Source organism: Phaethon aethereus, assembly GCF_964289735.1.
Source record: "Phaethon aethereus genome assembly, chromosome: 1".
NCBI lineage: Eukaryota > Metazoa > Chordata > Aves > Phaethontiformes > Phaethontidae > Phaethon > Phaethon aethereus.
Window position 1 is genome coordinate 152,238,468 of NC_138575.1, and position 23,779 is coordinate 152,262,246.

The 23,779-nt window shown below is 39.6% G+C and overlaps 1 protein-coding gene across 1 annotated transcript; it reads left to right on the top strand.

Annotated features, from left to right (window-relative positions):
- Positions 1 to 653: 653 nt before the first annotated feature.
- SLC5A7 (solute carrier family 5 member 7) lies at positions 654 to 23,779 on the top strand (the record flags this gene model as incomplete). The annotated part of the gene is made up of 8 exons (XM_081996695.1): positions 654 to 831; positions 7,582 to 7,695; positions 10,682 to 10,837; positions 15,252 to 15,400; positions 19,359 to 19,502; positions 21,387 to 21,540; positions 22,387 to 22,604; positions 23,156 to 23,779. 8 exons carry the CDS (start codon positions 654 to 656, stop codon positions 23,777 to 23,779), a joined length of 1,737 nt encoding a protein of 578 aa, XP_081852821.1.

Sequence of the window (23,779 nt, forward strand, 5' to 3'; positions counted from 1 at the left end):
GCTCCTCAAATTGCGAACGGGACTACATGACTACTTTCAGTGCTGGACAGTTAAACGTTGCAGAAAAGAGAGCGCAGATTTCTAAATACGGGAGGTGGTAGGAAGAGGAAAAGACAGCGTTCGGACACAAAGACTCGAAAGATGTGCTTTGCTGTTGTAGCTATTACTTATCCATAGTTCTTACACAACTTAAAACAGTTTTGTGGCTTGTCTTCTAACCAAATAGAGACTTTTGTAATAGTCCACATGGCCAAGATCTTCTACCCTCTTCCATGTACCAAACTATTTCTTGACTGAAGAGTGCCCAGACACTGGGGACTTGGCGACACTAAAATAATTCTGTGCTTGGTAACAGATTTCTGAGAATTGCGTAGCTTTCAGCCGCATCATACGCTTCCCATTGTAATCACAGGTTACAATTGGTTGTTGCTCCACAGGCATTTTAATTGGCATGTAATCTTAATTTCGATTACACCTGAAATACTCATTTCATATAAATTCACCAGAATAGTCTCTTTAATAACCACCTGAGTTTTCTTTGTGCACTGAGTCTAAAAAGCACCTTACTGGGTTTGTTAAAAACAGACCTATTATTGCATTCTCTCCAGAGGTCTTAATGAAATAGCGGTCAAAGAAGCAGTCAGGACTTCAGCATGGCTTTCCATGCGGAGGGACTGGTGGCCATAGTTGTATTCTACCTGGCTATTCTGGCAGTTGGGATATGGGCTGCTTGGAAAACCAAGAACACTGGCAGCGAAGGAGATCGCAGTGAAGCTATTATAGTCGGTGGAAGAGACATTGGCTTGCTAGTTGGTGGATTTACAATGACCGGTATGTAAAAAATCACGTCTTTTTTTTTTTTCCTAATCAGTGTATAACTTGTCAGTTTTCCATCTGAATGAAGAAGTGTAATCTGCATGTTGAATATGCAAAATGGAGAAAATATATATGCTTTTCTTCCCAATTGCTGCTAACATTGTTTAGTGAACAACCAAATGCAACATCTATATAAAATCAACAAATACTTTAAAATTCTATTTTAAGAAGAACATATTCTATTTCTTATTCATTGCTTTCATATTCATCTCTATATCAGATATGTTTGGGACAAAATTATAGAATTGATAAAGATTAACAAGAAATCCAGTTTTAAAATAACTGTTATTGTTGTTAAAGCCATCCAAATTGTTGAGTTATTTTTGTTTAAACTGAGTAAAACAAAGTTTATATGCAAAAATATATGGGGGGTATAGTGCAGTATCAATTAAGAATGAGTTTCTAAAAGAAAATTGGCATAAATATAAACTTGCAATTCCACTGATTTCAGCAAACTTACTTTGCAGATCCTTTTAGCTTCTTTTGCAGCAGTTTGACAAAATAATACTTTACTGTGAGTAGTGGTATCAGTATGAAAAGCCTGGGTGAAGGAAGAGTTCTTCACTGATTTTGAAAGCACTGCTGTCTCAATCCCAAAGCCCGTCGAACCAGGTGTCTTACTTGGTAAACAAGACATTCGCAATATGGCCCAAAATATAAAGTCTTTCAGCTAACATATGGGATTGGAACAAAAATGCATTATAAGAAGAGTGAATTGTCCCACCATTTTTATTTAAGCAATTTAATTTTTAAGCATGATTAATTTTTTTTTTTTATTTATTCTAAATCCTATTCAGGCAAAGCCCTTTCAATTGCCAGATTGGATTTATCAGTTTCTATTTATGTTTTGCCCTTTTGCCCTGTTCTGGTTTCACAATTATCTAACAAGGAAGAGATACATAAAAACTTGGGCCAAAATTCTGTGTTCTTTAATCAAGAGAAATTCCTATCCCCTTGCAGAGGCATTTTGCTCATTCAAAGATTGAATATTTGGATATCGAGTGAAGAATGTTTGTAAAAGTCAATAACGTTTGAATATGGGCAGATTTTGCTGTAATTTACTGTATCACTTATCCATTGGCTACTGAAGCATCAGATATGATGCGATTCTGCTCATAGCAAGAGCTGGTTTGACTTCTTTCCGTGAATGAAATGTTTTCAAGAGTACGGAAACCAGAATATTTTGCAGAGATAGTGCCTGCCACAAATATGTAATCATTAGGTCAGGGGAGTGGAGACGAAACAAGACATCCCGTGTGCAGGTGGTTATGACTAACAGTTTTGCCCGTGGAAGAAGACACAAATTCTGGTCGCCTTAATCCCATTTTACAGGAATATTTTTCATAACAGCTGAAGCAGAGATGAGACTTGAACTGGGGTTTCCTATATTGCAGGAAATATATTCCTATATTATGTCTATAACCACCACAATTCACACCCACACATGCTCATCCCATTTCATGCAAGCTCTAGAGGTGGCGTAGTGTTTCATCTCTGTGGTACAATACGAAGCTGATCCTAAAGCCTTTGCACAGCTAAAATGCTGATGGATTTCATACTGTCAGGGTTCACATACTTTCTCACCTTTGCCTTCCATAAATACGGCAGTTAAAGCTTGAGATGGCAGGAAATTACACTTTTGGTTTTGGGGAACCACACCTGGCACGCAGTTAGGTGTGGGCACAAGTCTACTGAATCAGGGGTTAGTCCGAGTTTTGTCTCAGTGACGGTGATTGGGATGCTTAGTTTGTAAAGACATAACAAAATAATTGTGAAAGTAAGCTGACCAAAATCTGCATAATTTTTACTAAATGGTCACATTATTCAAGGGCATATTTGCTACTTTAAAAATGATAGATGCAGATTTTGCACCTCATAACCATGCCTCCAGAGATATATGGCTATTCCAACATAACTTTTAAATTTTACAGATTTAATTGTCTAAATATGAATTAAAAAAAACAAAAAGCCCACTCCATAAAAGGAAAACAAGAAATTTTTAAAGATCTCCAGAAAGGATATTGTTAGTATGGACATGAAGTACTTTGGGTTATGAGATAAGGCCTAATTTTGTCCTTCTTGTCCAAGACAAACAACACCATGTTCCGTGGGTGTTGGTTTAAATATTGACAGCAATTTCTAGGGCTACTTGGTGAGGAGGATGACAGAACTCAGACAATAAATTCAAAATAAAATTCGTAAACATCGTGACTCATAGGGACAGACTTAAGATTCCTGAGAGATTATAGTTGTTTTTCTAAATGGCATTGAAAAGCCTTAAAGTAAATGCACTCCCTATGAATAACGGCTATGGACATATTTGGTTGTATACTATGATCCTGAAGAAACAGCTGTATCAACCAGCTACTGAAACGCCTAAACACAAAGCCTGTTGAAGGCTGTGTCAGCAATTAGAAAGAGTGAGAAGCTTGAATTGTGGATGGATCACAACAGCTCATATTAAAATGAGCTAACATTGTACCATAGACATGACTTTAATCTGGGTATTGTTTTTACATGATGACAGTTAAAATGTTGCATTAAATACTAGTGTTCCTTAATTTGTGGGTGAAATTCTTAAGAAGTGGTATCTGTGAAAACTTGAGTCTATTCTGATTTCAGTGATTGAGTTTAAAACCCGAAGAAAATATATGAGCTCACATAATTGAATGCTTACAAACATGATCAAAAAGGTAATAATCTATAGATGTAATTTTTTTTCATTTTAGTTGGATGGAGCTACATATCCTTCCACAAGAAAAAAACAATATTATAGAATTCTTTTTTGTAAGCTTTAGGTTAGGATTTTCATTTTACAGACCTTGATGAATTGATTCAATAATTTGAGTGGTCAGGCAAGGGATCATTTACAAGGAAGTGCCAAAACCTCTGATTTTAATCATATGAGATCATATAATCATATATGAGACAAATATGTAGATACATATATATTAATATATATAAAGAAATCTGGTATTTATTTCTGTGTTCCTCATATGAACTAGGAGCATAACTGCACTCCATCAGTACAGTCTGATCATTTTTTAGGATGCATGTTTTAAATGGATGTTGGTATTTGCTGCATTTTTTGGTCCTTCAGATGGCAGGCAAAGAGAGGATTAAAATAGATTACCACATGAGTGTTTCCCTAGATTATTAAATTTTATATTCCTTTTGTCTGATTTAGAAAAGAAAAAAGAATTTCACCAAAAAAGGTATTAAACTAACTTTAAATTGTGGCTTAGCAAACTGAGGATCAGAAAATTATTATCTAAGGTTGAAATCCCATCCGATCATATCCCATTATTTATTTTCTAAAGTATTTACTGATGTCAATGTACGTGCTGATTACCCGTTCACCCCCTCAGAAAAAGCCATATAGCACCTTTCTAGAGCTCTGGGGTCCTTGGCAGATGTTCCAGAACAGTCATGTGCACACAAAAATTCATCAGCAGCTGGTTTTTCAACCCCCAACGCAGAAATCAAGAAATCAAATTGAAAATAAGTGCTAAATTCTCCATGCCACCTTACCCAGCAATACCAGTCCATAGGGCATTGTTCCCCTTCAGCCAGGGGAGGGCAACGGCCCCTGCAATACCACACAGAAGTGAAGTGACCTCGCCTCCTCCAGAAAAAAGGGAGTTAGGCACAGCATCGAAGTGCCCCTTGGAGAACACCTGCCACCTCAGTAGCAGCCCCAGGCAAATCGATGTCAGATGTTGAAGCCTCCTTGCACCACAGCTGCAGCAATGCGGGACATGTGTCCTTGGCTATGGGATATTATTCCTCATCTAGAAGTGGGTATCGTTCATGCAGAATTCATGCTCATGTTTTTTCCAGGGAAGAAGACAAATATAATTCCCTTTCTAAATATTTACCTTTGTTATTGTGTACAGGTGCTTACAACCTATTCCCTAAGTCTATGCTGCTTGCGACACAATAGGCAACACACATCCCAGGTAGTCATGGACTCAGTGGTAGATGGCTCAATGTCCGTGTGGAGATCAGTGACAAGTGGTGTCCCTCAGGGGTCTATATTGGGACCAGTATTATTTAACGTTTTTGTCAGGACATGGACAGTGGGACTGAGTACGCCCACAGCAAGTTTGCAGATGATTAGACCAAAATGAGTGGTGTGCTTGATACCAGGGAAGGGATGCCATCCAGAGGGATCTGGACAGGTTAGAGAAGTTGGCCTGTGCAAACATTATGAAGTTCATCAAGGACAAGTGTAAGGTCCTGCACCTCAGTCGAGGCAATCTCAGACATGGATAAAGGCTGGGCCATGAGTGGATTGAGAGAAGTCCTGTGGAGATGAACTTGGGGGTACTGGTGGATGAAAAGGTGGGCATGAGCTGGCAATGTGCATTTGCAGCCCAGAAAGCCAATCACATCCTGGGCTGCATCAAAAGAAGCATGGCCAGCAGGTTGAGGGAGGTGATTCCGTCCCTTTCCTCTGCTCTGGTGAGACCTCACCTGGAGTCCTGTGTCCAGCTCTGGGGCTCCCAGTATGAGAATGACATAGACCTGCTTGAGTGGGTCCAGAGGAGGGACACGAAGACAATCAGGGTGCTGGAACACCCCCTGTATGAGGATAGGCTAAGAGAGCTGGAGTTGTTTAGCCTAGAGGAGAGAAAGCTCCAGGGAGACCTTATGGAAGCCTTCTAGTACTTAAAGGGGGCCTACAGGAAAGATGGGGAGGGACTCTTTATCAGAGAGTATAGTGATAGAATGAGGCATGACGATTTTAAACCTTCAGAAAGAGGGTAATTTTGATTAAATATTAGGAAGAAATTCTTTACTCTGAAGGTGGTGAGACACTGGAACCTGTTGCCCAGAGAAGTTGTGGATGCCCCCTCCCTGGAAGTGTTCAAGGCCAGGTTGGGTGAGGCTTTGAGCAACCTAATCTAGTGGAAGGTGTCCCTGCCCATGGCAGGGGGATTGGAACTAGATGGTCTTTAAGTTTCCTTCCAACCCAAACCATTCCGTGATTCTATGGTTCTATGATTCTAGGACTCTGGTAACCAAAGTATCATCTTCTCACTTACCTTAATACACACTGTCAAGAGACATAAAATCCCAAATGTCTGACAACTTTTTATATAGACTCTGTATCCCTGCTCTCCCCATCAAGGATCAGTGTTCACCCATCTTCTCCATGTGGTCCCACATGGGCATCTCACCTCTTGTCTTGTCTCCGTAATGCACAATGGATTTTGATACCCAAAAGTCTACCAATAGCAGGGCTCCTTGGGTCACTTCTTTTGTTGCAGACTCTGCATGCACATCCCTCATACAAGCCCATTATACTATTTCCAACAACAGAATGATCCATTCTTGTGTTTCAAAGTGCTGAAATGGGGACAATGCTGTGACTGCATTTAGATCTTTGATTCTAAAGCCATGGTGTAATTTAGCATCAAGTTAAAAAAAATACCCTCTGGTAGTATTTGAGAATATCGAAAAGAGTGGCCATTTAGATTTTAATGAAATTTCTTTAGGAATTTTAATTAAATATTCTTCATTTGTGTTTATCTCTAATTGTTTGTCTTAAACACAAAATCAAGTTTGCTTGTTTGATGGTGGATGATGGGAAGATTCTGAAGGATGTTGAAGGAAAATAAATTTTTTACAATTGTGAATTTTTACACAGAAAGCTTGAACTACTCTTACATGAGAAAGCAAAGGTTTCTGAAGCAAATCAAAATAGTATTACAAAAATCTAGAACTTGTAATTATCTGTTTGCCCTTGTTCAAACTACAGACTCAGATTCATAAAACTTGCTCATTATACATTAGAGAAAATCAATAACTTTTTGCATGGAATCTGCAAACGGGAAGAGATAAACTTTATTAAGTAATTGGTTACAAATTATTTTTGCGGATGTAATCACAATACATTTCTGTGGTGGAGATTTTTCATACATACCATAGGTCCCAAATTCTCAAGTGTAGAAACTTCCCTTCAAGGCAGAGAATCAATTCATTAAGGTTCATATATTAAAAAATACTGCTTTTTAGAGAGATAAAATCAGAAATATTATAGATAGCACAATTCACTTTTGGAATGTCTTTGGGAAGCACAAAAATAAATTAGTCAAATTTTAGAACTCAAATAGCAACACAAAACCACCACAGCCCTATATATGGAAATATGACATTTAGGGAAGTCAGAGTTTACTCACTGTGCTTCGTATAGCCACAATTTAAAATTTAGCAAGGTTTTAAGGGCAATTTTTTTCATGAAGGCCCTAGTAAACAGTGCATTCATTAAACTCTTGTCTAATTTAAATGTTTTGAGTTTTCCCAACTGGGATGACTTTATCACTGTATGTTTATTGTTCTTCTTCAAATTCCCCCTTCATTTGGACTAACACAAAGAAAACAGTAATGGTTAATGAGTTGATGTGATTCCTTCATTGTAAACAAGTAGTGTGGGACTCAGCCCTCACATCTCCACTGACTATACAGAGGCTTAGGCACTTCGATGATTGTCTCAGTCCATCTAACTTCTTTTTTCATGTGCTTAGGTTGCAAGTTTTTCGAATTAGGACTATCTTTTATAGAAGGATGGCATATCTGGCAGTTTTACAGTTCATATAATAAAAACCAGCAATATTATAAGTGATGACAATTTCGTTCTACTATGTGTGAGGATTTCTTTCTTTGTGCACATTAAAGACTTTTCCCCCTCTTCTTTTTCAGCCACATGGGTTGGAGGAGGTTACATCAATGGGACAGCAGAAGCTGTGTATGTCCCAGGCTATGGTCTAGCTTGGGCTCAGGCACCTATTGGATATTCCCTTAGTCTGGTTTTAGGTAAGCAAAGAATTAAAGCTAATAGTCTCACATTTTAAGCAGTTCCGATGACAAGTCCATCACATGAAATGAAAGAATGAGGGTCTGATAAAAAGATACTGAGGTAAACCGGATCCCTTCTGCTGATAGGTTTGTCTATTAAAAAGAAAAACAGAAAATCACTATAAATAATTTGATATCTTAAGAATCCTGAATGCCTTGGCAAGACCTATTTGATCATTACAACCATAGTGATCTATGGAAATCACAATCAGAAAGGTTTTGTTATGGGTTTTTTTTAAATTATATATACTCAGCTTTATATATTCAGGTTTTCCTTAAATGCCTATATGATCTGGAACACCAGGGCACCTATAAATCTTGGAATTCAAGAGTGGCAAATATCTTTTCAGATTAGGGAAGTGCTTATACCTTACAGCTCTTCACCAAGAGTCTAACTTGTCTAATTTTGTGCAGGAAGTCTGTAGTAGAATGAGTCTATTTCCTTAAAATTGGACCAAGCATCCTCTTAAATGGGGTACAAAACTCCAAATCAGATGTCAAATGCAAATACACAATCCTGAGTGTAAAATGCAGACAGCATTATAGTTTTTTGATGCTGTGGCTTGTGATTCCTCAAATATAGTCTCAGAAATAATAGCTCTCACTGTGTCGCAGCCACATGGAGCAGCTTGCAAAGAAAGTATTGCCTTGTGAGCCATGATGAATACACCACAAAGTTGTCAACTACATCCTCTCAGTTTGTGGACAGATCATGTCCCTAAGGCAACTGCTGATGCAACTGTTTAAAAAGAATGTTGTTACAAAAAAGAATCCTGTTTTCATCTTTCATTAATATGACTGGTATATTAGCCTTTCTAATAATACTTGACCTCTCAGTTTATTTTGAGTCTTTTCTCATGGTCCTCCCATGTAGTCTGTCCCTTTATTTCCTTTGGTTGCTTATCCAGGTCTTCTTGCCCCTTTTGTTTCTTCGTATACAACTCGGTTTCCCTCCTGACTGTTTTTTTCCCCTTGGAAATGCTTTCCTATGGCCTGTCCTGGCTGTCCTCTCTTCCCAGGTAGAAACCTTCCCCATCATAGTTGTCCCTTTCTGGCACATGTGGTTCAGCTCCAGTTCCAGTAGTAGTTCCCATCCCTGAGAGCAGCTCTACTTCCTGTAAGATAAACAATAACAGTAGTTGTCTGCCTGGAGATCAGTTGATATCATTATGAGGTCATGAGAGTCATGATCCATCATCGATGTCACTGAGCAGTCATTAGGATCATAGTCACAAGCATCTTCCGGACTCTTAGCCTCTGTAGAATTGACACAAATCAATAATAGTAGAAGGGGTTGAGTTAGCCTCTCCCCTCATTGTCAGCTGTTTTTAGATAGACAGACCTTTTTTCCTGGAAGTTATAATGGCCACTGCAGAGAAAATAAGTCTGTATCTTGTGACCACATATATCTCTGCAGAGCATGGAGAAGAAAGCATTTTTGTAAGCATGTTCTGTACATGCAGGTTTGAGGGGAGGAGTTGTTTATCCTTCTTTAAAAACATAAATCAAAATTATAAATACAAGGCTGGAAGAAATATTACTGTTTCAGATTGGAAGGATTTAAGACTGACATAATCTCCCTGTTAGTTCAATGTTGTGCCACATACCATTTTTCCTAATTTTTCAGGCAATTTAGTTTTAAAGATTAGAATATCCCTTATTTCCTTTTATAGATGCTTGAATGTCCTAATAGATTATCATACCAGTGACTCTTTTTTTTTTTTCTTTTAGTTGGCTTTTGTAATGATGATGTAACAAGTAAAATAGGAACAGGATCCATGACAAATCCAAGAATAGTAAAAAAATGCTGGAGGGTTTCTGGATCCAAACAACCTGGCTAAAGACAGTGTTAACATAAGCAGTATAAATAAATTGTGATTGGTAAGCTGGTACCTTCTGTTCAGGGTACTTAATGAAATGACATATAAGTGATACAAGGCAATACATGGAAACATGGAAAATCTTCTGTACAATACAATGAATACATTACATATCATGTGATGATGAACTTAATTAAGGGTTGCCAAATACTGTATAGTAGATTTCATTGGGAACTGACTGGTTTTCCAGGGTTTTTTATTGTACCTTATACATTGCATTTCAGCAGTTTTACTGCGGTAGAAGTCGTCTTAGTTATAGTCGTGTGCAGATCTCAGCTACACAGGTTTCCGTACAAAGGCTCTTGCAGCTTTCCTGAGATATGTCCTTGCTTTCCCCAGCCAGAAAGAATTTGAGGACTGTACTTTAGAAAGGTGATGCCTTTGCACATTATGTATATACCCAACCCATATGGCAGCCAGGCAGAGCGGAATTGTGATACTTGAAAATTCCTGAACATGCGTAAGTGAAATAAGTGTATGACAAATGTTGAGGGAGCCTGACACCTGCAGAGCCCAGAAGGCATCTGACCTACCCTGCAGGTGTAGTCAGGTTGATGTAAGCATACATAACAAATCTGGACTGTCTTGAAAGAATCAGATTTGCTGTGTGTGCACTAAAACATGTGTGAACTCATATTTATGATCCAGGAATCCCAGACAGTTTTATTTTTAGATTAGGACCATGTGAAAATTCATACTGGATTCTGCTCTAAGACTGAAGAGGATTAGGTAGAAAAGCCATTCCCTTAGGCTGATCCAAAATTAGACAAACCTCTGGCTATCCATAAGGGCAGATTAAGTAAACTGAACCAGACAAAATAAGAAAAACTTATTTTTCATTATCAGACCATAGAAATTAGTGGTGTAGATGTATTTATGTAACTCTGTAGACAGATGTAAGGACATTTTAACTGTATTTATTTCTCAAAAAAAAAGAACAACAAACCAACACCAAACAGTAATACTGATATTTTTGTATCCTTAACTGACAATCAATGTTTTACCTCTTAATGGCCATGCATTTCTCAACTGCAGCTGGTGTCTTATGCTACTTTTCTTTGTAGGTGGCCTTTTTTTTGCAAAACCCATGCGATCCAAAGGTTATGTGACAATGCTAGACCCTTTTCAGCAGCTCTATGGAAAAAGGATGGGAGGGCTACTGTTTATCCCAGCTTTAATGGGAGAAATGTTTTGGGCTGCTGCCATCTTCTCTGCCTTAGGTAAGGAATAAGTAGTATAAATATTAATTTTTCACAGGTAGAAAGGATTAAGAAAATCAGAAATGCATTAAAGTTCTGGCTTCAAATGCTAACTGTCCTAGCCAAATGATGCAGTATGTGACAATTCTCAGACCCGTGCTAACTAGTAAATAAACCTGGTTATGGTACCAAATTAATTATTCTGGTAATGCAAAGACACGCAAGGTATCTATTCATTTTAAAATACCTTTAAGTTGTCCCTTTTTAAAGAGCATGAAAAGATTTAGCAACAAATTTCCTTTAATTGTGAAGGTGACATGAATGATTGCAAGTGTCCCTTTTGTGTCAAGCTTGACCCAGTTTCTCTTTTACACCACTGAGATCACAGAAGCCAGTCAAAAATTCCCTTAAGGATATGAAACGTTATTGCCAATGCATCTAAACAAAATAATCTTTTGCATATAGAAGACCTACATATAGAGAACTTTCCATAGCACATAGCACACTTTCCGCAGAAGTAAAACAGATGCTGATCAGTAAATTGAAGTATTATTAAATTCAAAAAGGTTTTCTACTTGGCAAAATGAAAAAAATACTTAGGGTTCAAGAAAGGATTCAGAGAATTAGTGGAACTATGACTCAATAGAAAAACACCCAACTACTCATCCAGTCCTGAAAATAAAAATCAGTTTCCAGGGTTTTTAATTATACTTCAGGCCTGAATTTAGCAATCCCTTCAAGAACGGAGAAAGCCCTTGAGTTGAAGCACCAGTAGTTGACTGTTACCACCAGCTAATCATACTCATAGTGCACATGCATGTGGTAATGCTTTCTAGCACAAGCTATTTTACACAGAAAATAAACTCTGAAGGTAGTCTCCAACTGTGCTCTGATGAACTGCAAAGCAATGGGGAGCTTGTTTACCACAATTTCATGAAAAAACTCTTAAAGGACTAAGAACAAACTACATGCTGAGGTGAAAGGAGTTAAATAACTTGAAGAACACTCTGAGTATTTGGAATATACTTTCTTGTTGATTGAGGACAATCTAATCTGTGATACTTCAAAGCAAATGGTGTGAATACCTTCTTAGTAGGTTTATATTAACAGCTGACAGTTAAAGACTGTCAATGATTATAAAGGTCATTGAAGATTTTTATTTTAACTATTCTGTGAATAATTAAGTTATTATACCTCCTAACTTGCACACCTATCCTCACTGATGAATATTTAATCCCAGTATTCTTCACTACTTGATCTTCCTCATGACTCCTTGCTTGGCAGGGTTGTAGAAGGGAAAGATGGGGTTTCCAGCTTGTGAAAGAGGTCTGAGCTTGTAATCCTTAAGCATGTGAACTTTGAAGTCTCACTGTACAACAAAAAAACATCTGGCAGCTTCCAACAGCTTTTATATATCACGTCATGTTCTGTTCTACTTCCAGAACTCTTCCACCTATGTGGTCAAGAATACTCATCTACAATATCTGCAAGGACCATAAGTTATTGCAAGATGTTTCATTTAAATCATCCTAATCAGGAGAGGATGTTTTTAAACATGGTTTTAAAACACTGCAATCACTTGAAATAATAGCTAATACTTCTAAGGGAAATGTATCACCATCCTGATAGCTCCTGGAAGGGCAGCGCAGGAAGGCACAAGCAATTCAAGAGGTTTCTCAAGTGCACTGATGACAACTTCCTGACACAAATGATCAGGGAGCTGCTCTGTTGAACCTGTTACTTACAAACAAGGAAGAACTAGTTAGGGTTGTGAAGGTCAGAGGCAGACTTGGCTGCAGTGTTCATGAGATGGTGGAGTTCAGGGTCCTAAGAGGAGGGAACAAGGCAAAAATCAGGACCACAACAACTATCTTCAGGAGAGTAGAGCTTGGCCTCTCCAGGGATGTGCTTGGCGGAATCCCATGGGAGATAGCCCTCGGGAGGAGTCCAGGAGAGCTGACTGATATTCAGGGATCACTTCCTCCAAGCTCAAGAACAGTCCATACTGACAATCAAGAAAACAACCAAAGCTGCCAGGAGACCTGCATGGACAAAAAGGAGCCCCTGACTAGACTCAGACATAAAAAGGAAGCGTTCAAGAGGTGGAAGCAGGGACTGGTGGCCTGGAAGGAATACAGAAACACTGTCCAAGCATGCAGAGATGGGTTTAGAAAAGCCGAAGTCCACCTGGATTTGAATCTGGCCCTGAAGGGCAGCAAGAAAGGCTCCTACGAGTACATAATCTAGGGAAAATATGGACTGCTGTTGAATGGAATGGGGAACCTGGTGGCAAAGGATGTGGAAATGGCTGAGGCACCCAGTGCCTTCTCTGCTTCACTCTTTGCTGGTAAGACCAAACTTCAGAAGTCCCAGGACCCTGAGAACCATAGGAAAGTCCAGGGCAAGGAAGGTTTGCTGAAGTAGGATCAGGTGAGGAAACATTTAAATAGACTGACAGGCACAATTTCATGGGACCTCATGGGATGCATCCTGCGAGTGCTGTGGGAGCTGGCTGATAGCATTGCAAGGACACTCTCAGTAATCTTCTGAAGACTGTGGTGATCAGGGATGTTAATGAAGACTGGAAGAAAACAAATGTCATTCCCATCTTCAAGAAGGGCAAGAAGAAGGATATCAGGAACTAAAGGTTGGTCAGCCTCACCTTGATCCCTAGGAAGGTGATGGAACAAATACTCCTGGAAACTACTTCCAAACAAAGAAGGTCAACAAGGGGACTGGTCAGCATGGATTTGTGGAGAGGAAGTAATTCCTGACCAGCCTGACATCTTCCAGGATGAGCTGACTGACTTGGTTCACAAAGGGAGAGCAGGGCATGTTGTGAATTTCAAAAAGGGTTTTCTACACTGTCTCCTGTAATATCCTCATAGACAAACAGATGGAGTACAGACTGGGTAAATGGACAGTGAGGAGAATTGAAAACTGTCTGAACTTCTGGTCTCAGAGGGCTGTGACCAGCAGCGTGGAAGCCACTGGGTGGCCAGTCACCAGTTGTGCACCCCAGAGGTCAATACTGAGTCCTGTATTATGTAACATCTTCATTAATGACCTGGCTGATGGGACCAAGCGCACCTTCAGCTAGTTTGCAGAAAATATAAACTGTGAGAAGTTGCTGATAGACTAGATGATCTACCTCATCAAGCTGCATAAATGGGCCAACAGGATCCTCATAGAGTTCAACAAAGGGAAATGCTAAGTCCTGCTCCTGAGGAGGTACAACCTGATGTCCCAGTACAGGCTGGAGGCTAACAAGCTGGAAAGCAGGTTTGCAGAAAAGGATCTGGGCATATTGGAAGGCAATGAAGTTGACTATGATCCAGCAATGTGCCCTTGTGGTAAAGAAAGCCAATGGCATCCTGGGCTGCATTAGAAGGACCATTGCCAGCAGGTTGACAGAGGGGATCCTTCCCCTTTACTCAGCACTGGTGAGACACATTTGGAGTGCCGGATCCAGTGCTCCCCAATACAAGAGACATGGACATACTGGAGAGAGTCCAGTGAAAAGCCACAAAGATTATTAAAGGGACTGGGGTATTTGGCATATAAAGAGAGGCTGAGAGAGCTGGGACTGTTGAACCTGGAGAAGAGAAGGCTCAGGGGGATTTTACCCATCTGCATAAAACCTGATTTGGCAGTGGGGGAAACAGGATGAAGAAGATGGAACCAGGCTCATATCTGTGCTGCCCAGTGACCCAGCAAGAGGCAATGGGCACAAACAGAACTACAGGAAAATCCATTTAAACTTAAGAAGAAAAAAAAAATTTTACAGTGGGAGAGGTCAAACACTGGCACAGGTTGCCCAGAGAAGTTGCGGAGTCTCCATCCTTGCAGATATGACCTGACTGGACATGGTCCTGAGCCACCTGCTCCAGCTGACACTGCTTGAGTAGGGACTTGGACTAGACAATCTCTAGAGGTGCCTTTTAATGTCAGCAACTCTTTGATTTTATGAGCTGTTTTCTGACTGGTCAGCTCAACATTGTGGTTTGTTTTCTACAAATGAAATCTGCTCGATGGTGTTTGGAAAAGTTCTTGGTTTCTAGGTCAACAATAGAGGATGGATTCTTGAAGGGAAGCTTCAGCTGTCTGTGCATGGCTGCTTTTCCCCAGGCAGAAGAAGAGAGTGTAGTTCTTACAGAGCTTGAACAATGTAACAAAAGGCTGTTGGGACCCTTCACTCCTTCATTTCCTAAGAACCTGTAAAAAGACTGATGCTAAACTTAGACCAACAGGAGCCTTCCTTCTCCCACTCCCTTCAAAGATGCAGAAGGGGTGTGCAGAAGATAAAGGGGAGGAATATCTTTAGTGTTGCTAAGTGTCATACCAACACCTGTATATGGAACTTAACAAAGAGGAGCCTTCTCATCAGACATACTGTGACATACGCTAACACACAGTGCTTTGTTTTTCCCCTTAGGTGCCACTATAAGTGTGATCATTGACATTAATGTCAATATTTCAGTCATTATTTCTGCCCTGATTGCAACTATGTACACGCTTGTGGGTGGGCTTTATTCTGTGGCCTACACCGATGTAGTTCAGCTCTTCTGCATCTTCCTGGGACTGGTAAGTTTGGCTTTTTTTCCTTTCTTTGCTGAGGATTTTGCCTTGAGCATTATGATGATTGCTGAGACCTATTGCCCATCTTCAGTTTTGGAACTCTGCCTTCACTGGTTCCTTCACTGTGGAGAAGGAACATTCCCACTCACAGAGGCCTAACTTTAAAAAGTCTGCATTTACATCAACGTACAGCCCGTGCTTTGACAATAACGGTGACCGAGAGGCCCAATTCTTTGGCTTTATTCCAGCCAGTCTGATAGTGCAAACATTCTTGCAATTTGCCTGCTGAGTAAATATCTAATTCGGAACAGGACTGGAGCCGAGTCCTTCCCTGTCTGTCCATAGGACTGTGGCACAGGCACTGGAATGAGGCATCAGAGGTAGGAAGCAGTCGGTAAAGCAGTCCATAAATGCTGGCACTGGACCTGCAGAGCTGATACTCTCCTGCTTCTCCTTCCTGTAGCTGTCACCTACTCACGCAACTTAGTTAACCTCCTGCTTTAAATGGCCTTCTTGGTTTTTCCCTCATTTCCCTCCACTGTCCTTGGAGACCATAGTATAGAAAGTCTCACCCGATGACCTGGCTGTTTGAGTATGGTGGTATGAATATCCCCTCATCATCTAGAAATGATATGCTAGTGGGTGGACTTTTCTTTTAGTTACTGTTGTTCTTTAAGCCCTACTCTGAAAAATGTCAATGCATCAGGGCTCAGATCACAGGGGTGCAACCAAAGAAGCTGCTGTCTTTGTTTGCCAGTGGCGGTAATAGATGGTCACAGGTGTGCAGACAACTGGGACAGGCTGAAATAAATGGGGTGGCTCAAGGGGAAGGAACTGAATGGCACCTTGGGGACCCAGAGTTGTTTCACTGCTTTCACCGCAGTTCTTGTGCAGCTCCAGGGAAATTGCTTCAGCCAGTGCTCACACAGGTGGTCACTAACCAACCCTGTGTGTGTCCTCATTCTGTGTCACTCTACTGTGATGCCTATGGCCTTATTTGCAGAAGTGCTAAGCATTCCCTGTGGTAACTGACTTCATGGGAATGGTGCTAAATACCCTGAAAAAGCAAATCCAGGTTCCAGCTGGCCACCTCAAATGAGAAGTTATTCCAGACCTTCTTTCATACATTTGTTTTTCACCTGCACCGTGGAGAAAATACTGTCTCCTTCCCTAACATGCATGTTAATATTTGTGAACTATTCAGCTTCTACAGACGGTGTTCATTACAAAAATTCCCAAAATTGTAGATAAATCAAAATACAGAAATACTTTTCCAATGAGAAGAACTCACGCACTGCTAAAGACCCTAATCCCATGGGAATAATGACATGTGATTCTGTATTGAAGGCAGCATGAACCTGATGCAGGGGGAAAGCAAATGAAGCTTGTATAGCAGTCTTCTAAATGATTGCATCCATAGCTTAACAGTGTTCTTTCAATTCAGATTGGGCTTTTTACGTAATTTCCCATTTGAAATAAACAGCAATAACATCATGTAGAAGAAACCATATTCATAACATCAAGAGTCATCAGTGGGGCTGGAAGCCTCAGATAGCATCTAAATATGCTCGTGCTCTAGGTGAAGTGGTTTTAGATGAGATGGGACACTTTCACAGTAGATATCACAACAGAAGATGTCACAGGCTCGGGTATCCCAGCTTCTCCTCCAGGATCTGGAGCAGTTTGTGTTCCCACTGGCACAGAGCTTTACTGTTCATTCTTCTAATGCCTGTTCCTCGCTTGCTCCTTAGCCAAGAGGAGATGCTGTTTGTAATTACTTCTGTTCCCTACCCTGGCTCCTAATTTCAGCCACAGCTTCTTCCTTAGGCTTCCATAACCTCTACATCAGCCACTCCATGTACTTCCCTGGTTTTTGCCTTACAATCCCATGCAGTGTCTCTCCTTCTCTCCTCAGTCTCCTGTACCCATATCTGCAATTCTCAGCTCTTTGTCTTTATCTCAACCGGTGAGTCTTTCCCTGATCCTGCACCATATCCCCACTATTTACTGACTCTTCATCTCATCTGTATTATTAATTCCCCATTCTAAACCTTTGCCACCATGCAGAAGTCTTTTTTTTCTGGTTTCCAACCACATGAGTTCCAGGTCCTTCTAGCTACCTGCTACTTCTACCCCTAAGCTTCAAGTCCCAACATAAAGTCCCAATTTCTGTTTCACTTCCACGAGTCTTGGCTTTATTTGCCCTCCATTCAAAACAGTGAATTTTCTACTCCCATCAGAAAGGGCTCAGTGAAGAAGTTTGGTCTATGTCTATATTAAGCAAGTTAAACAGTGCCAAGGTGAAAACAGCATCATCTGTAGTGCTTAATTGTTAACACAGTCCTGGCACTGTTTTGGCCCACATCAACTAGTATTTTCCCAGACAATTCCCAGGAACAGTTCAGGGCCGTCCTTCTTGGCAGGCAAAGGAGTCTAGATGTATAGATGTAAATCACAACATGTCAGCGAAATTCAGGGTCAGAGAAAGCGTTTTATTTACTAATGTAGAGGGAGTCCTCAAGACCACAATGAGCTAGATTAGTCAGGAACTGGAATGGATTACAAAAGCTCATAATACTTTTGCAGTACAGCACCTATTAAATCATGGGCTGTGGCATGCAGGCTGAAGATGGATCTTTAGAAATTTACCCTTCTGAAAATCTCAGCTGAGTATGGGCAAACTACAGCTCTTCAGAAGCTCATCACTTGGACACGTTTGAGATTTGAGATTCACAAACAAACATAAAAAAATCCATTTGACATCCCTGTTCCCTGTGAATTTCTCAACAAGAAGAGTAATAACATCCATTAATTTTGCTATATGTTTATTTTTCGCTCAAATATCTTGGAGACAGTTGAAACATTTTGGTGATCTTTCCCAGAAAAGCCCAAGCAGACAGTGAGAAGGGAATCTTTCTGCCCAAGTGGTTAAACTGGCAAAGTTTAACATGTAACTGAGAACAGAATGCTCTGATATGTGATAAACAGCCTCAGTAACAGGCAGTGCCGCAAAATACTCTTCACACACACATTCATGCAATAACTGTGCAACAAAGTAGAGGAAGATGTTTGATGTCCCCTCCTTGCTCCTGTTAGCCCATACACTTAAATGTGATCAGTTAGATTGTGATTATCTGTATGGTTTTGCATATCATTGGTTCCTTACGGGTGTCGTGCTTGTGATGGTCTATTCCATATAGCACAAAGCCTGGTTTTCATCTCAGTAGGAGCTGCTGAGGTTCTCCTCAGAGAAAGTTAGTGAGTTACACCATCACAAAATGAGTTGGCAAATAGATGCTCAAAAAGTCAGTTGGAGAAGGAAAGAAGCCTTCTGGCAGAAACTGTCTCTGGGAAGGGTTTCTCAATTGATTTTTTGGCCTAGATCAAAAACAGAGAGACTGGAAATCGTCAAGAGCCCAGACTGAAATCACCTTCAAGACAGAAAAGTGCTGTAACACTGGGTGTTCTGGAGCACGAGATGGCAGTTCACCAACAGCACCCCTCTCTTGTCAGAATATAATTTTGTGTTGAATTAAAAACAAATTCCCAAACCTTCAGGTGTGTTTGTGATGTCTCATGCCTATATACTGGCAAATCCTGATGCTATTGTGTTCAAGTTTATATGTAGACATTTCTCCACAGTATGGTCTAGGAAAGGGTGTAAAGAATACGTGTGGAGTTTAGGGAAAATAAAATGAAGATATATAAATGTGTCTTTCCTGATGATTTTGTGATTTACACTGATTAATTCTCTGCTCATACTCACACTCTCCAGGACAGAGGTAAGCTATCCATTACCAGGGCTCTCTGGATTTCGGACAGGCACATAACCTGACTTTTCTGCAAGTCAACTCAGCAATTTGGCATTTGATCTGTAGCATGCAAGAAGAAAAAAAACAGATCAATGTTAATATTAAAATTTCACAGATTTAGACCTGAACATAGTATTTCTCTTTGATTACAGTGGATCAGTGTACCCTTTGCGATGTCCCATCCTGCAGTGACGGACATCGGGCTCACAGCTGTGCACCAGGTGCACCAAGCACCTTGGCTCGGATCTATCAACTCACTTGACATTTACACATGGCTGGACAATTTCCTTTTACTGGTAAGTGGTGGCTTGTATGAAAGAATGAAGCATTTAAGCACTCACACTGTGTTACTGTGACAGCTGAAAATAATAGAGAGTCTAGTTAAGAGCTTCCAGCAAACTGAAAACTTTTACCCTCTTGACTCCTGCTCTGTATTTCTGCACATTTGAATGATTTCAGTGAAATATCAGTAGAATATTGTAGCACAGCTGTCAAAGTCAGCATTGCCAGGAATGCAATTTAAATATCATCAGGCTGAAAGAGTTGACTTATGCTAAAATTAATTAAAAGTGTGCAGCTAATACTTAACTGATGTCATTGTTGGCAAACGAATTTATATATTGCAGAAGGCAATAAATATGTTATACAAATGATTAAATATGCCTTAGGTATAGGTGATGTAGAAAAAGCTTTGCAGAGATGGATGGATGAATTCATACATGCACACATGCCAGAATGAATTGAGGGCTTTCGTTATTTAATACCTATGTATTACACATGGGATCGGTGGTTTTTAAGCGCTTTCCATTAGATGATCTAGCAATACGTGCTAACATTTTCCAGTCTCAGTGTCCCTGAGCAACTCTACACTGTTTTTATTATCATGTTCTACTTTGGGTTTCCTTTCTTCTTCTTCTTTTTTTTTTTTTTTTTTTAATACTCTCAACCAAAAATCTTCAGAGTTTTCTGATAATCGGGCTCTTAAAATATATTGTTTTATCTAGCTTAATTGTTTTAGACATTTTCAGAGAACCAAAGTATGACATTAGCTCAAGCAGCTGTATTCTGTCTGGTAAGCCTGAAGGTTTCATTCCTGCTGATAACCAAAGGAAAGCTCTGATGTTGCCAAATTGTGACACATTTTATTTTCGTCTTGTTTCATTATTGCTGAAGAAATTTACATAGGCTTGGAAAACTTCGTTAAAGGAACATTATTAAGTCTGCAAAGGGAAACAGTCATAAATAGTAAGTCAAAATCAGAGTAATCTGTGAAACATTCATTTGGTCCCTGTGTGTACATGAAACGTATATGAAACACCTGTAGAAACACTTTTTGGTCCAAATGCCTCATGCCTCATTTAGTGTGTAGAACTGGGCTGTGCACGTTTAGTGAGCAATTTTCTTTGCTTTCTTCCCATGCTATTTAGCAATAGGCATTTATTTACTTAGTGGAGACCATTCCAATCCTGCTCCCGAGACAGAATTGTTAGCACTTGGGTTTTCAACCTTTGATAATAATTTTGTGTGTCATATTTTGCAGACATAATTTTAAATCTAATCAGGATCTTCACTGTTATATACCCCCCCAAAAAAGAGAAGTCTGCCACCATAAAACAAAACATTCTTTTACTGCTTTGTCTTTAATTTCTCTTTGCTTAAGACAGTGGAAGAATAATTTTTCAGATCTATGAGTCCAATGTATACAGAACATGTTGAATTGCTTAGATGGCCACATGCATTCATAAGGGAGGTAAAAATCTTGCTTTCAAACCCTATCTAATCTAATTTTGGTGGGGGGAGGGTATTGGAGGCCAAATTCTTCAGGTATGAAATATGACAATACTATTTTATAACCTTTTATAAGGCTTTCTCAAGTATTTATACAGCTCACAATACTTGGGGATTATGGAAACTATGTAAATGCAAAGTGTTGTTGATAGAGGAGTCTGCAGGAATAACTTGTCTAAGAGAATGGGATTTAAGTCAACATACAAAGTTTTGACATTACTTGTGAGAATGAAAGTTAAAGCTATTACTGACTGACTGATCAATAAATACATGAAAAAGCAGCGACATGCTTTCAGCATTCAAGTGAAGCTTCCACGTGCTCTCTATATGGCGACTGCAAAAAACCCCAGAGTTAGCCCCCAGTGACGAGATGCTGCTCATTGTGTTTGCAGACCCTAGGAGGAATCCCATGGCAAGCGTATTTCCAGCGAGTACTTTCCTCATCTTCTGCCACATATGCCCAAGTTCTTTCATTTCTGGCTGCTTTTGGCTGTCTTGTGATGGCTCTTCCTGCAGTACTCATTGGTGCAATTGGAGCATCTACAGGTAAATGATTAAAAATTAATAGTACAATAAATGTGAAATGAATAGTACAGAAAGTGTGTGAAAACCCTACAGAGCTTATGTTAGATATAGTCTAGCCAGGTGACATCATTAATTAACTCATGACTTCTTCAACAGACTACACTGACAAGTAATATTATAGAAATGTTTCTCCCAGGGGAATTTGCTCCTACCCCTGTGGCTGATTATAACTCATTTTGCACATGCTAGGTAGCTACAGGTGTAATACTTCCATTTAATGTTTGAGTTAGATTCTGGTACTTTTATTTGGTCCTAACAGTAATAACTTCAAAATAACTGTGTATGTATTGTAGTCAATTACTAGGAATTTCTTATCTTGACCAAAACATCCTTGTCAAGTTCTTTGTCATAGTGAGAGTGATCTGCATCACAGTGACCATCTAGCTAAATCGTTAGAAATGTTCTGTTAGAAATGTTTAACACATGTCTTTGAGCTCTGAGTCTGTAATCTAAAAGAGCAGATAAACACGTTACAAACAAACATGGATCCCAGACTTGTTTTATTGAGGAAAAAGACATTTATGAGCAATGCAAAGGTTTAATATTAAACATCCTACTGGAGAACCACAGGTTGTGGTCAGACTTAGCTTAGAGATAAGGAAAAGCTAAGTAGAATTAAAACTGCCTAACAGAAACCAGTAAGACACTGCCTCTCTGAAATGACATCAGTCCTGCCCTGGTAAAGTTTAGTCATTGAATGCAAATGAAAATATGTCAATATGAATAGCTGACTACACAGGAAGTCAAGAGATGCTGTAGCTAATGACTACTAATGTTACTAACAACACACCGGTGTCCATATTGCAGCCTGGAACGAGACTGAATATGGTGTCCCTGACCCCATGACTAAAAAAGAAGCAGATATGATTTTACCAATCGTGCTCCAGTACCTTTGCCCAGTCTATATCTCATTCTTTGGCCTCGGCGCTGTATCTGCTGCTGTGATGTCATCAGCTGACTCTTCAATTTTATCAGCAAGTTCTATGTTTGCTCGGAACATCTACCAGCTTTCCTTTCGGCAAAATGTGAGATTACATTTTTGTTTTTACTTTTAATGAAAATTTCAGGTGAGACCTTAACTAGCTCATAATTATTGCTGCAACCATAAGTTTTACTTAAATCCTTAACAAAATGAGACATCTTTTGGAATTATTGCTTTATCAGAAAATTATTTGACAGCAGAATGGGCTAGTGAATCAAAGGTTTTCTTAGGAAATGAAGAAGAATGAATTCTGACACTGGCAGTTTTTTTCTGGTTAATTCATATTGTGCTTATATTTAAAAGTTATTTCTAACACTCTGCTGTTGTTTTTTTGTTTGACACATTATCAAACTTTTCCTTCTGCTCAAAGATTAAGAACTTTGGGAATGGCAGCCATAAGTCTTGAGGATTTTTCTCTGTGCTTGAGATGGAGGTGGAGGTGGAGATAGAGATATTAGTTTGTAAATATTATTCAATATGTCACGCAAAATTTTCTTTTACAATGTAGTATCTTATATAGGCTATGTTCATAAATGTAGGCATACATATATTGCCATGAAAAAACCACCACCTAACACTGCCCTTTTTTTGCAGGCTTCAGACAGGGAAATCGTGTGGGTCATGAGGATCACTGTTTTTCTGTTTGGAGCATCAGCAACAGCAATGGCACTGCTAGCGTCATCAGTGTATGGCCTGTGGTACCTCAGCTCTGACCTTGTTTATATCATCATATTCCCCCAACTCCTCTGTGTGTTATTTATTAAAGGAACCAACACCTACGGTGCCATTGCAGGATATTTATTTGGCCTTGTTCTCAGAATAACTGGAGGAGAACCGTACCTCTACCTTCAGCCCTTGATCTACTATCCTGGTTGCTATCCAGATGAAAATAATATCTATATCCAGCGATTCCCATTTAAAACACTCGCTATGCTTACCTCCTTCTTTACTAACATTATAGTCTCCTACTTAGCCAAATACTTATTTGAGAGTGGGACTTTGCCACCAAAGCTGGACTTCCTTGATGCTGTTGTTGCCAGGTACAGTAGAGAACACATGGACAAAGCAACTCTTGTAAAAAGTGATAATATTGTATTAAACGAACTTGCACCTGTAAATCCACGACACAGTCTAACTTTGAGCTCAACTTTCACAAACAAGGAAGCCTTCAATTATGTTGATTCGAGTCCAGAGCTGTCCAACACTGAAGATAATTAA